Below are 15027 nucleotides of genomic sequence, written 5' to 3'. Positions count from 1 at the left end.
GGGAGCAGGTAGAAGAGGGTAGAGATGTTGATAAATGGTGATGGAAGGAGACTTGACTTGGGGTGGTGAGCACCTGATACAATATGCAGATGATGTCTTATAGAATGTACACCTGAAACGTACAGAATTTTATTAACCAATGTCACCCCAATAAACTAACAGAAATGTGTACAGGGTGCCTTTCAAGCAACTGGAAATGTCCCATATTTTGATCTGGGTGACGGTTGCAAGAGTGAGGTCAAATTTAAAAATTCACTGAGCTGCAAACCTAAAAGTTGTCCATTTCACTATATGTAGGATATAATTCAATTTCGAAAGTAAAATGGCGAGTAAGTACTGAGTCCCCAAAGCTGCATCAAGTTCTCCATAGCGTGTCCTTTCAGCAATGCTGCTCCTTCCACCCGAAAGCCCCTCCTGTCCCTCCCTCCGTGCACCTGCTGCCACCTGACTTATCCTGTAAGAGGTGGCCCTGCAGCACCTCTCTAGGAAACCTCTTTGACCCCACCTAGTGCAGGTCTGAGCTCAGCCCATCGGGGTGCTCCCAGGGGACACAGCCCAGTGAGTGACACCTTCACCAGGCCCAGCACTCATCACCTCCCTGTCTGCCTCCCTCGGAGCGCCGAGGTCCTGGAGACAGGGACTGAAGCACCCCGTGGGCATCCAGAAAGTGTCTGACATGACAGCAAATGGAAATGTGCCTTCCACCCACCACTCCACCCCATCTCTATTTTCCCAGAAGAGACTGAACAGAGAATCTGGACACATAAGACAAACGCTAGAGGACTGAGTGAGAAGCTTGGGGAGGGGAGAAACATGCGCATGAAGGGATTTAAGATGGGATTCTCTTGCAACCAGCTGTGGAGACTTTTCTACTGAGAGAGGGGAAGTAGGTATAAGATTCTTAAATCACATCCCTGTTTGAAGCCAGTGGTGCTAAACTTCAGTAGGCATCAGAATCGCCGGAGGGTTTGTTACAGATTCCTGGGCCCACCCTGATCTGGAACAGGGCCAGAGGATCTACATCCCCAACCAACTCCCAGCGGATGCAGCTGGTCGGGGACCTCCCCGTGAGTGGCACCAGATCTGACAAGACCACGACTAGGAAGCTGAACAAAGCCTCATGATGCATCTGTTCTTTCAGTTGCTCATTTAGCAAACGTATTCAGTCTCAACCACGTGCAAAGCCATGTCAGTGATGCAGACATAATTTGAATGAGTAGCTGTGTTCTTTCACCTCTGGTCACCAGAAAATGGATTGAGTGCCCTTCATGGGATCTGCTGCTGAAGCAGAAAAAGGACACCACCTTTCAGCCACTCCCAAGTGTTCGAATGGGCTCAGGTTCAAATGCCTGACTCTGAGAATAAAGTGTTCAAGGTCCACCCCACCAGTGAACTCATCATCTTTCCCCAAATGCCTCCAATTATGAGTGATTTTCTTGGGTTGCCCTTCCATATATCAATCACCTCCTTCATTTAACCACAAGAAGAATTGGATGTAGATCCCGGTCTTCAGTGCTGGGCAAGAAGACAGATGAATTTCCCTGGAGACCCAGCCAGCAAAGGGTCTTCAGAAGACGCTGAGGGCAGAGGCAGCTCTCCAGCAGACAGGCAAGCACACGGCTCTGAAATAGCACCCTTCCCCTGTCCCGGGCAGGAGCTGCGTTCTGACATATTCAGTTACGAGTGAGTGCCTGGGCATTAAATCTAAATGGCCCACGATATGGAATGCTCGGGCGGCATGCAGTTGGATTATTTATGCCCTCTGCACCTGTGGAAGCTGGGACTTAATTATTTATATCGTGTTAAATTTCCAATCCTGGGCTTCCAGTCTGCAGATGAATAAAGCACCTCAGTTAAACTGCCGGGGACTTTCGGTCACAACTCAGCAGGGGCCGGAAAAGTGAACAGTTTCAGCACTCGGGGATATCATCTCACTCTATCTAAGGATGTCCTAAGAAATTTAATCATGTGTGGAGAACCCTAAGGACCCTTTGAAGCGACAGCACCTGCACAGTTCAATGCTGTCTTCTCAATGAAAATGTAACTCAAGAGGTGAAGGCACAACCTTTGACCGTGGACATGATGCTCTGTTAGAATAATTCTCCTGACACATGTCTGACTCGCTGTTAGGAGGCCACTGGCCAGATTTACTCCAATTCCTTGGGGAGAGTGTTTTTCAAAATTGGAGGAGCTTGCAAGTTACACATCAGTCAGCTTCTTGTGGTGTCTGAGTAACATGCAATACTGAGGTACATTCTAACAGAACTGGTTCCCCAATTGTGGTAAGAACCAGTTGGCTGCTGTTGAAAGGCCTATGGCTTGGAAATTACTATTTTAATCCGAACCATCACCAGCTCCTCGCTTCCAGCAGAGCTACTCAGAATTAATTCAAACGTCAACTCTTCTCTCATCTGTCTCTCCCTGCATTAGAAGTTTGAGTCCAATCTCCTATTGCAATGAAATGATTAGATGCCATTTTGCCATAATTTCCTCTGAAGAGAGAATATCACCTTTCACATATAATTTTGGAAGATTTCCAAGGCCCAGCCCAAATTTGCCTACTGTTTCATCACAATCCCCCTCTCCTTAAAGGGGACTGCTCACACCTCCGACATAAGGACCAACCCAGCCCCAGACAATACCATGCCTGGGACTGGGTCACTCCACTATAGGGACAGGATGAAAGGTTCTCCAGTCTGAACAGCAGAATCCTCTTCTTTTTGAGGAGCAGCTGCCTTTTCATTTGGTTCTCCCAACACACAGGAAGTGGTCTGCTTTGATTGCTTCTGCATTTTGTGTCACTGAAATATTGATGGTTACAACAGTGTTTGGCACATGGCAGGTGCTCAATAAAGAACTGTTGAATGAATGACTCTCCACCAGAAAACACCCACCCTGGGAGTCAGAGGCAGTCACAGAGCTCTCACACCACAGAGATGGGGGTTGCCTCTGTGGGCTCTGAACCAGTTGCTGAAAAAAAACTGGAGAAATTTAAACTTGAGCTTAATACAGTTCATTCTGTTGTACCAATTAAATGGACTAAAGACAATATAAAAGCAAAGTCATTTTACAAGAGTGAGGATAATTGTCAGTTGATAATGAAAACTTATCAAAATTCCATAGAATCCCTCTAACTAAACTGTAAGTAACTAGTAGGTTGAAAATGTTTTTATATAGCCTCATAGTCCTCTTTTTAATTTCTCTACAATTGACAGACAATATATTAGTTTCAGGTATACAACATAGTGGTTAGACATTTATATAACTTACAACATGATCACCATGAGGTCTAGTACCTACCTGACACCATACATAGTTATTACAATATTATTGCCTGTATTCCCTATACTGTACTTAATATCCCCGTGACTGTTTTTATAACCGGCAATTTGTACATCTTAATCCCTTCCCCTTTTTCACCTGTCTCACCAACCCCTTTTCCATTTGGCAACTGTAGCCTGATAATTTTGTATATACTTTCCCACTTTTAATGGGTCAGAAGACACACAGTAAAATATTTTATTAAATATTTTACAAAAATAGAATATACATCAATAATAATAACAAGCAAAACCCTCATGTTCCTTGATACTTTACTTTGTAAAGAAATAATATGCTATTTAAAATGAGAGTTTTCATGCTTAGACAAAAAAGTAACCAAAATCAAATAGACAAAAGTCACTATTTTGCCAAAGTCACTATTTTGTTTAAAAATGGTCATGGTTGATATGAGCAAATGCCAAACACACAATTTGCCAAAACTGACCCATAAAGGAATAGGAAAGCTGAGAAAATCTGTAACAAATAAGGAAATTGAATCATTACTCAAAAGCCTCCCAACAGATCCAGGGAAGGAAGGCGAACCAAGATGGCAGCATAGGTAAATACCTTTACTTGCCGCCTCCCACAGTGACAGCAAAATTACAACTACAATACAGAACAACCATCATACAGAACCACTGGAAAACTGGCTGAATGGAAGTCCTACAACTAGATAAGTAAAAAAGAAAGTACACTGAGACTGGTAGGAGGTGTGGCAGCATGGAACAGGCTGGTCCAGTACCTATGTGGGCCACTTTTTTAATGAGGAGGGAGATCGTCTCTGCAGAGGCTGCCCGGAGGAGCAAGGGGTCCCAGACCCACACCAGATCCCCAGCCCAGAGTTCCAGAGCTGAGAAAAGAAGTCCCTACAGGCAGTAAGAACTACAAGCTGTAAAAACCAGTGCAGATTGGGGCTCAGTGACACAGAGGCTGCTGGAGACCCAGCTGTTCCTCTTAAAAGGCCAGCACCATGAACTGAACTTACAAACTCCTGCTTCCTCTGAGCACCAGCACTAGGGCAAAGCTCTGAGGAACACAGACACACACAAGGAGGAACTAGATTGTCTGGCATCAGGGCAGGAACTCGGGGACAGCTTTCTCCTAGACAGAGATGCTCACAGGGATCACTGTTCCTGTGCTGGGACCTCCTCAGTCTCAGGGCTGACTGGCAACCACTTCTGTTTGCTCCACCCTGGTGATCCCCTAAGACCCCACCTCATCCAATTTACAACTCCACCTAAGCTTCGTGCAGCAGTTTTTGCATATTAATGGCCTGTCCTTGCTCAGGCTAAAATCTCTCAAACAAGCTGCAGCTGGGTCAGGGAGCCCCAAACCTATCAATAAACGGTGTAAGACCCAGCACCAGAACCAGCATGCCTTGCTTCATAGCTGGGCCTCATCTGGGCACTTCCAAACCCAATACAAAGAGGAAGAATCTGCAAATCTCTCTGAAGCTCCTGCTGGGTGGCCTCAGGCAGTGGCTGATTTTGCACCTTCCTGGACACCCAAGAGCCAGTGTACCCACTGGTCAGTCTCAGACCATACTAGATTACAGTTCTACACACTCATAAGTGACACACTCAAGGGGCAAATTCAGTGAGCAACAAAGCCCCATTAAAGCAAGTCCTGCTCCATAGGGATGTCTCCTGCATAGCAGCTCTCCCACTGTAGTCACAGCTGGTCCTTGCAGCCAATTGTCCTGGAAGTCAATTTCTCCCAGGGACACCAACAGCAATCAAGTCTCCTCTACAACAAGATTGCACTCAGAGCCCACAAAGGGGTACACCCAGAGCTCCCAACTCAGGTGACTGGGGAAGCTGAGCCACTGGGCCCTATAGAACACCTACCATGCAAGGCCACTCTATCAACTCAAGGAAACATAGCAGCTCTACCCAATACATAGAAACAAACACAGGGAAGCAGTCAAAATGCAGAGACAAACATGTCACAAGTGAAAGAAATGGAAAAAAGCAAACTACTGGATATAGAGTTTCAACAATTTGAAATATGAGGAAGCAAAAAAACCACTCAATTAGAAGAGCAAAAAGAAATAAGAATCCAAAAATATGAAGATAGTGTAAGGAACCTCTGGGACAACTTTAACTGTACCAACATTCTCATTATGGGGGTGCCAGAAGAAGAGAAAGATATTGAAAACCTATTTGAAGAAATAATAACAGAAAACTTCCCCTGCCTGGTGAAAGAAATAGACTTACAAGTCCAAGAAACACAGAGTGTCCCAAACAAGAGGAACCCAAAGAGGACCACACCAAGACACATCATAATTAAAATGCCAAGGGCTAAAGACAAGGAGATAATCTTAAAAGCAGCAAGAGAAAAGCAGTTAGTTACCTACAAGGGAATGCCCATACGACTGTCAGCTGATTTCTTAACAGAAACTATGCAGGCAAGAAGGGAGTGGCAAGAAATATTTCAAGTGATGAATAGCAAGAACCTACAACCAAGATTACTCTACCCATCAAAGCTATCATTTAGAATTGAAGGTCAGATAAAGAGCTTCACAGACAAGAAAAAGCTAAAGGAGTTCATCACCCCAAACCAGTATTGTATGAAATGTTTAAGGGTATTCTTTAAGAAGAGGAAGAAGAAGGAAAAGGAAAAAAAATGAACAACAAAATGGCAACAAATACATACCTATCAATAATTGAATCCAAAAATCAAAATAAATAAGAAATCTAATGAACAGAATAAACTGGTGAATAAAATAGAATCAGAGGCATGGAAATAGAACAGACTGACAATTCTCAGAGGGAAGGGGGAGGGGCAGGAAGAGATTAAACAAAGATTATATATGCATATATGCATTACCTATGGACACAGACAATAGGGTAGCGAAGGCCTGGGGAGGGATGGAACTGGATGGAAGGGGCAATGGGGGGAGGGGGAAGAGGGACATCTATAATAATCTCAACAACAATGACTTTACTGGTTAATTCTACGAAACATTTAAGGAATTAACCCCAATCATTCTCAAACTCTCCAAAAAAATTGATGAGGAGGGAACACTTCCTAACTCATTCTATGAGGCTAGCATAACCCTGATACCAAGAAAACTACAGACCAACACATCCTATGAATATTGATACAAAATCATCAACAAAATACTGGCACACTGAGTTCAGCAGCATATTAAGCTAATTGTACACCGTGACTAAGTGGCATTTATTCCCAGAATGCAAGAATGGTTCACCATACAAAAGTCAATCAATGCAATACAACAGAATAACAGTATAAAGGGGGCGGGTAGTGGGGAGACAAACAACACCTACTGTGCTAAGCGGGAAATCTGGCCCAATGTGACCAAGCTCTCAATTTTCAAGAGAAGCTAGAATTCTGAATTTCCTTCTTTCTCTGAGTCCTTAGTCTTTTGATGTTAGTTCACAGCACTTACTACCTGACATTCTATCTTCTGCACATGTGTCTCCTTGTTCATGTCTGTTTCCCGGAAGCTAAGCTAACCTCTGTCTCCCAGGGCCTGAGCAGAGCCTGACCCACAGGAGACCTCAATCAACATGAGCTGAACCAAGCGGGTACAAGAGAGTTGGGCTGGATGACGGGTCCTTGTGGTGATGGGAATGCTCTGTACCTTGACTGTATCAATGGCAATATCCTGGTTGTGATATTGGACTATAGATTTCACGATGTTACCATTGGGGAAAACTGAGTAAAAGATACTCAGGTCTCTCTGTGTTATTTTATACAATGCATGTTAATCCACCATGACTTCAAAATTAGAAGTTTCATTTATAAAGCTTACAAACAATAATTTAAATGAGCAAACAAATGCCTGAAAGGTCTACTACAAAATATCTGACCAGTATTATTTTTATTTCCAATTGTTGGGTGGGGGGGGGAGCTCAAGAAAAAAACTGACATATATCACTGTATAAGTTTAAGGCATATAGCATGATGGTTTGATTTACAGATATTGTGAAATGATTACCACAACAGGTTTAGTTAACGTCCATCATCTCACATAGATACAATAAAAAGAAAAGACAACATGGTTTCACCCCGGGATGAGAACTCTTAGGAATTACTCTCTTAACAACTTCCCTATGCACCACGCAGCAGTGTTGACCATAGTTGCCATGCTGTACCTACATCCCTGGGACTGACTTGCCTTATAACTAGAAGTGTGTCCCTTTTGATCCCCTTCCTCCAGTTCCCCCTGCTCCACGTCTAAGTGAGATCATACAGTCTTTGTCCTTCTCTGTCTGGCTTATTTCACGTAGCATAATGCCTTCAAGGTCCATCTGTGTTGTCACAACCTGACCAATATTCCTCAAAGCTTATTTTTCATTCCTTAAGGTTGTGAAAAATAAGGAAAGACTGAGAAACTATCACAGACAAGGAGATCAAGGAGACATGACAGCTAAATGCCCATGTGGGATCCTGGAACAGAAAAAGGACATCAGTGAAAAACTGAGGAAGTCTGAATAATATCTATAATTTAGTCAATAGTATTGTACCCAATGTTAATGTCTCAGTTTTGACAAATGTACCTTAGTTATGTAAGGCGGTAACTTTAGGGGGAGCTGGGTAAAGAAGGGTAGATGAGAACTGAGAGAGAGAGGAAGGGAGAGGGACAGAGAGAAAAATCACTGATCTGCTGCCTCCTGCATGCCCCCTTCTGGGGGATCAAGCCCAAAATCTGGGCATGTACCTTTGCCCAGAATTGAACCCAGAACCCTTCAGTCCGCAGGCCAATGCTTTATCCACAGAGCCAAACCAGCTAGGGTGCAACTTACTATTAAATCTAAAACTAGTCCAAAATCAAAGTGAGCTTTTTTTTTTAATGTATGGTTAGAAGAAAAATGTCCAATAATGCACCAGGTAGTTCATTAGAATTGTGTGTGCTTATCTTTTCAGATAAAGATCATGTAAATCTAAGCAATAAAAAAGTTGGAGTGTGCCACCTATAAACAATTTGCTGTGGTTTGGATCCACAATCCCTCAGCCAAAATCCTTGGGGCCAGATTTGCTTTGGAATTTAGAATCTCTTTGATTTCAAAGAAGCATGGCACATGTGCTGTGCATTCACCCCCACTGGGGTCCAAGGGCAGCATTTATCATCAAACATATGGGCATTTCTTTAGCAAGAACATGGACAGTCACACCATGTAGGATAAAGACCACAAACAGCCTTTTGCCCTTTGTAAGACAGTGTTGCAAAATAATTTTGCTAAAAACTTTCAGTTTTCAGAATTATTCAGAAATTCAAAATAGTCGATAGGGGATTGTGAACTGGATTAACAGGATTCCAAATAAATGAAGCTTTTGATTTTTAATGTTAAACTTCCAAATTTCTAAAAAATGTTATCATCTTAATCTCTCTCTCTCTCACACACACAAACACACACACACATTTAGGAGTAACCCTCAATTCAGAGACAACAGCGGGGGGTGGAGGGGGGAGATTCTAGAATGTTGATAACATTTCATTTCTTAATCCAGGACGGGTTAGAATGGTGACAATATGCTGAATTATGCACATACAATTTGGCCACTATTCTGCATTATGTTAAATGCTAACAGGACTTTTTTTTCAGAAGCAGCAATCATCACAGAATTAAATTTAAAGCCACAACATGTTAACACTGCAAGAGTCTTCCGTCATTTAAGATACGCAGTCCTGTTTCCTGGGATCCCAGAGTGGTGAAGTGATCTGCCCAAGGTCACACAGCACGGTGGTGAGAGAGCTGGGACCCCTCGCCTGCCTTCTAATGCAGGGCTCTTTTTTATAATGCTAAAACATGAGCTTTCTATTTCAAACATTTGTTCTACAATGTGTTACTAATTAACTGGGAAAACTTGCAATCCCATCACATTGGAGTTAATACCACAACATTTTTTGCTCATTTAGATTTATTTTTTCCCATGAAATTACTGAACTGATGTCGGGATCAGATGTCTCTGTTTAATTTGGTGTAACTATGCTTCTCTCTAATAATGCATAAAACCATCAATGACCATAAATACGATCTGAGAGTTCTGCCACATCAACCAACCTAATCATTCAGCTATAAATATATCATGAATGATTTAAACCACAATAATTGGGTTCATTTAAAAAAAAAAAAGTTTGCCTTCTGGTTAGCTACGACATCTGAAGAATGGGAAGGGAAATATGAATTGGGTGCTTTTGACTTATCTACTTTTAATATCTTGCCACTTTCCCTGTCGGTACCATGTGACTCAACTTTGCCTTTTGTTGCAATTGCAATCTTGCTTTTGTCAGTTTGCAATCTTGCCGCTTGTCGCTGAAGGGGGGGCAGGACTAGGAAAGCACTGAGCTCATACTAAGAACATAATTTAATGCTTTCTCCCACTGGAAATGTAAATGATGGAGGAAGAGGCACACAAGCAGAAAATTCCCAACACCAGGCATCTATGGAAACCTAGTTCTCTCAGATCGAATTGTAACTTCCATAGAAGAAAAAACACAGTCAAATCAGAGGTTCTCAACTGGCTTTCAAAGTGTGAACCCCTAAATTTGTGTGTGTGTGTGTGGAAAGGAGGCCCTTCCCTTCATCAGAATCTCAGAAGGAGCCACAGCCTTGGGTAAAGGAGGGATGAGGGGAAGAATCAGTGGCCACTATAAATAAATAGAGGAAAGCGAGGTCTGGGAGCGACACCCCTAGTTTCCAGTACAGGTTTTACTAAACAGCCCTGCCAATGTAGCATAACATTGTACCTTGGACACTCGGGACAGCCCTGTGAGGCAGGCAGGTAGCGCTGGCTTCATTTTGCAGGTGAGGACAATAAAGAACTTGTCAAAGCTCAATGGCTAACATAGTGGATGCAAGACGCTGGGATTTGGCACTTCAACTAAGTTCTACTCGCATATGTCTCAAGCACTGCTGAGGACTAACGGGGTCTCTAGAATGTTCTCCCACCAGGTCAGACGGCACCATTGTGTTTTTAAAGCAAAGATCTTATGCCCTAGCCAGTGGTCTGCAAACTGTGGCTCGGCAAACCGCAGCTCGCGAGCAACATGCGGCTCTTTGGCTCCTTGAGTGTGGCAGTATTTTGTGGAAGATCCACACTCAAGGGGCCAAAGAGCCACATGTGGCTCGCGAGCCGCAGTTTGCCGACCGCGGCCCTAGCCGGTTTGGCTTTGGTCCACCTGCAGACCAAAGGGTCCCAGGTTCAATTGTGGTCAAGGGCACATCCCTTGGTTGCAGGCTCCTCCCAGGCCCGGGCCCTGGTCCAGGCATGTGCAGGAGGCAACAATCAATGTGTTTCTCTAACACTGATGTTTCACTCTGTCTTTCCCTCTCTCTTCCACTCTCTCTAAAAGGTCAATGGAAAAATATCCTCTGGTGAGGATGAACAACAACAAAGATCTTACATTGTATAAAAGTATGACAGAAATGCAATTTTCAGTGCATGCGTTTTATTTTATACAGCAATTTAATTTTAAAAACTGCCTTTTTCTTCTCCATACCCTCTCTCTACCCAAGGCTAGCTCACATCCAAACTTTTATTTTCCATCCTCCTTCCAGCTATTCCTCTGTGGGTAATGAAACCCACCAGTGGTAGAAACACCGCTCCCTCTGTGCCTTCCACACCAGAAGTTGGGCGTCTTTTCCTGCCCACCCTCTCAAAGGGCTCTCCTCACTTCTTCACTTCTCACTATGGACTACTAGGGACTTGCTGCCCAAAATAGCAAAGGGAAGAAAAAAAACATTCCACCACCCTTTCCTATCTAGGTGTTTAAATGCCAGAGCTATCTTCCAGCTACCCTATGACCATTCTGAACACGGACACAGCTGTCAACAGAAGAACAGAAAACAAGAAGGTCCTGCGAGTTTGACCTGACAGAAGACAAATTTGTCACCAGTCTCCAAGTCGAAAATAGATCACCCACCGCTCCGAAGGGCACAGGGCCCTTTTCCACTCTTATCTCCCAGGCCTCCAGCGGTTCCATGAAATGCGCTGTGGACTTGATGGAACGAAATGCCCGCGAAGGACACGATGACAATGACTCTGTAAGGTTACGTGGGAAAGTGCCGAGCTTCCAATACAATCACAAATCCAGGCGGGACAGCAAGGGCCCACACAATGTTTTTTCCCCCAAAACCAACAGCTGGTCCAATGGCCTCCTTTTACAAAGCAAACCCAGTCTTCACGTCATTTCCAGCATGTGGCTCTCTCAGCGGCAGACCCAGGAACCTGTGCGAAAACTAGACCTTGGGAATCAATTCACTTCTCAAGATGTCAGGATCTACCACAATCATCCAGATATGACACCATCATTCTCTACCTGTCTTGTTCATATTACGTTGGTGGAATGATTCTTCTGGTGGCCCTAAGTTCAAGAGATCTCCAGCTCACTCAAGCATGGGACTTTATTATTTTTTAATTTATCCTAGAGAGAGGGAGGAAGAAAGAGACGGGGGAGGCCTTGTGGTTTGTTGTTCCATTTATTTATACATTCATTGGTTGCTTCCTGTATGTGCCGTGACCGGGGATCGAACCGCAACCTTGATATATTGGGATGATGCCCTAACCAAGTGAACTACCCAGCCAGGGCCTTGCGCATGGGCTTTATTAGGCTGCTGCACAGAGAGTGAAATGAACACATAGTGAACGTCTGTGGTTCCCTTTTATAATTTATTTTTAAGTATAGTAGCTCAGCTTCTCATCCAATTCGACATCTCAGGAGAGATGAAAATGTTCATAGAAAAAGCATACCAAGCTTTGAATGCATTTTCTCAGTGACCAGTGGGAACCTGCCTGAACTGCCACAGGACTAAGTAGCACACACATTTCTACCCTAAAGAAGGTACAAATTAAGCTGCAATTTATGAGGCTCTGTCAGTGAATTCTGTAACAGAGCAAGATCAGAAGCTCCCCCTTTTTTTTCTGAATTTAACAATGTCTTGGGCAAATGATAATTCTATCCTTTTGTGTGTGTGTGTGTGTGTGTTTCCTTAACTGATAGTCTGGGAGAATTCTTTCTATGAACTTCTTTAAAGGCTGAGTAAATTTACTCACCCTTCCCCCCAAAAGTAATTAGTTAGAAAATCTTTCAAAGTAAGGGATACAGCCCTGTTCTTAGTCACAGGACATGCTCTGATTATTCTCTCTTCCATCACCATCAGAAAGCCCTACGTAAAGCACACTTCCTGAAATCATTTAAAGGGCGAACAAAAATGTAAGAGTCACACTCATTGGCTGTTCACCCAATATTCCATGCGGTTACTAAAGCAATCATTTTAATTATGGGGAGTACTAGAAGTTTCTCCTACTTCAGAAAGCTGACTCAACACGTGAATTTTGTGTTTAAAAACAGGTCAAATGGCTCATATTTTGGAAGCCTATTTGGCTTTCTAATGAAGCCATGTAAGTTGACATTTTACTTTTATCTAGAAATGTGCCTACAAAAGCAATGAAATTCTATTCACTTTAAACTCTGCACCTAAGTCAGGTTTTTACCCTTAACGTCTCCCAACAAACAGAATAAAAAAGGAGCTCTTAAGAGCAATTGTGAGTGTTAGATGACACTCACAATTCAAACCTGACCTGGCATGTACCCGAAAATGCTACAAACTCCTCCTCCACCCAACAAGATTCATGGAAATCAATTACCCAGCACCCAACAGCTCCAACCGCCCTGAGGCTGGCCTCCCACTGCAACTCAGCCACCTGCGTGGTACATGTAAGCTTGGCCAGTGCTCGGGCTGAAAGTTAACTGCCTTCTGCCATTAACAAGTTAATGAAGAGCGACCTATGAGGTCTGAGGCTACCTGATGCCCACAAGTAAACGAAAGCCAACTATGAAATCAAGAAAGTGGTCAAGTGTTAAATGAGACTAAAGTCCAAAAGAGGGGTATTTGGCAGCCACCTCAAAAATGGTGAATATCCTAATCCAAAAACTGAAAAAATATCTATGAGTTTTTACTGATATAAACAAATTAATGGGGAAGAAAGAGCAGCTCTTCCTTAGAAGAGAATTCCAGTTAATAAATGTAGAAGACAAGAGTGAAACAGAAATTCAGCATCAGAACCACAGCAGTAACTGCTACAGGCAAGCTCCACCAAAGAGGAGCTCAAATTAGCAGGCGGAGTTTCAGGAGAAACAAGATATTTGCATAACCTTATAGGCTCTCCCTGGAGATATTCTTAATCCCACAGGGGGAGAAAAATCAATCTTTACCTTTACAGTTAATACCACCTTACCCAAGCGATTAAGTGATGCACTGACATGGCATGTCCCTTCTGTGGGACTCTTATTTTAAAAATGCATAAGTTCAATCTGGTCATAAGAACGTATCAGTGGAAATCTACGGTCTTTTTACAGCAGCTCGAGGGCCAATCTGGACCTCTGCCATTTTCATATGTGAAGTTATACTGGAACATAGTCATACCCATTCATTTACATATTATCTAAGGTTGTTTTCATGCTTCAGCATAAAGCTGAGTTACTGCAACAGAGACCGTATGGCCTGCAAACCCGAAAATATTTATTATCTGGCCTTTGACCAAAAAAGTTGAGTGGTCTTTGTTTTAAAAAAATAACTAGCCAGTACTCTTCCAAAGTGTCAAGGTCACCCTGGCCAGTGTTGCTCAGTGGTAGAGCATCAGCCAGCACACCAAAGGGTCAAGGGTTCGAATCCCGGTCAAGGGCAGGTACCTGGGTGGCAAGTTTTTCCCGCAGCCCCACGTCGGGAGTGTGATGAAGGCAACTGATCAATGTGTCTCTCTCACATCGGTGTCTCTCTTCTCTTCCACTCTCTCTAAAAATCAATGGGAAAAAATATCCTCTGGTGAGAATTTAAAAAAAAACAAGGTCATGAAAGACAAGAAAAGATTGAATTGTCATATACTGGACAAGGCTATAAAAATGTGACAACTAAATGTCATGTGGGATCCTGGGTTGCATCCTAGAATAGAAAAAAGAAGCATTTATGGAATAACTGCCAAAATCCAAAAAATAAAAATGAACATACCTGTATTTGGTGACTAGCATTGCGCCAATATTCCTTTCTTGGTTTTGATACATGTATCGAGGTTATGCAGGATGTTAACACTAGGGGAAGCTGAGTGACAAGCACACAGGAACTCTCTGTGCTACTTTTGCCATTTTTCTGTAGGTCTAAAATTATTTCAAAATAACAAGTTAAAAAGAACTGTGATGAAACCCCTCAGTGGGGTCTGAGGTTGAGGGAGCGGCAGCAGCCGTGTTGAGGCCAGTATCACCTTCCAAAGTTGGTCTTTATGGGGCTTAAAGGCAACTGTGAAAAAATAATAATAATAATCCTTATCTTTAAAAAAAAGAAAGAAAGAAAAAGGAAAGGAAAAAAAAAGGCAACTGTGAAAATAAGTCCAGCGTCACTGACACTCCATGCCCGGGACCTGATGGCAGACAGGATTAGCAGAGGGGATTCCTTGCTTTAACCAACACTCCCTTTAAAAAATATAGTAGTTGGGGGGGGCGGTGCAGGAGGCAGCTGATTGATGTTTCTCTCTCATCGATGTGTCTAACTCTCTGTCCCTTTCCCTTCCTCTCTGTAGAGACATCAATTAAGAATATTTAAAATATATATATATATTATAGCATGGGGATCCCTGTACTGCAGGTACTACATAGAAGGGTGAGAGCTTGGACGTCTAAGTCTCCCCTGGGGTCTCTCAAAGCCTACAGGAGCCCTAAGAGATAGGTGGACCCAGGATTTT

The 15027-nt window shown here is 43.1% G+C and overlaps 1 protein-coding gene across 1 annotated transcript in view; it reads right to left on the bottom strand.

Moving 5' to 3' along the window:
• RBM20 (RNA binding motif protein 20) overlaps nucleotides 1–14320 on the bottom strand; it is a 142054-nt gene extending 127734 nt beyond the window's left edge. Inside the window, exon 1 of the mRNA XM_006778745.2 lies at nucleotides 14301–14320. Within this exon, the coding sequence (XP_006778808.1) occupies nucleotides 14301–14320 (20 nt within the window). The remainder of the gene's footprint in view (nucleotides 1–14300) is intronic.
• Nucleotides 14321–15027: the final 707 nt, after the last annotated feature.

The sequence above is a fragment of the Myotis davidii genome, unplaced genomic scaffold (genome assembly GCF_000327345.1).
Source record: "Myotis davidii unplaced genomic scaffold, ASM32734v1 scaffold107, whole genome shotgun sequence".
NCBI classification, from domain to species: Eukaryota; Metazoa; Chordata; class Mammalia; order Chiroptera; family Vespertilionidae; genus Myotis; species Myotis davidii.
This window is presented reverse-complemented; position numbering and strand designations above follow the sequence as displayed.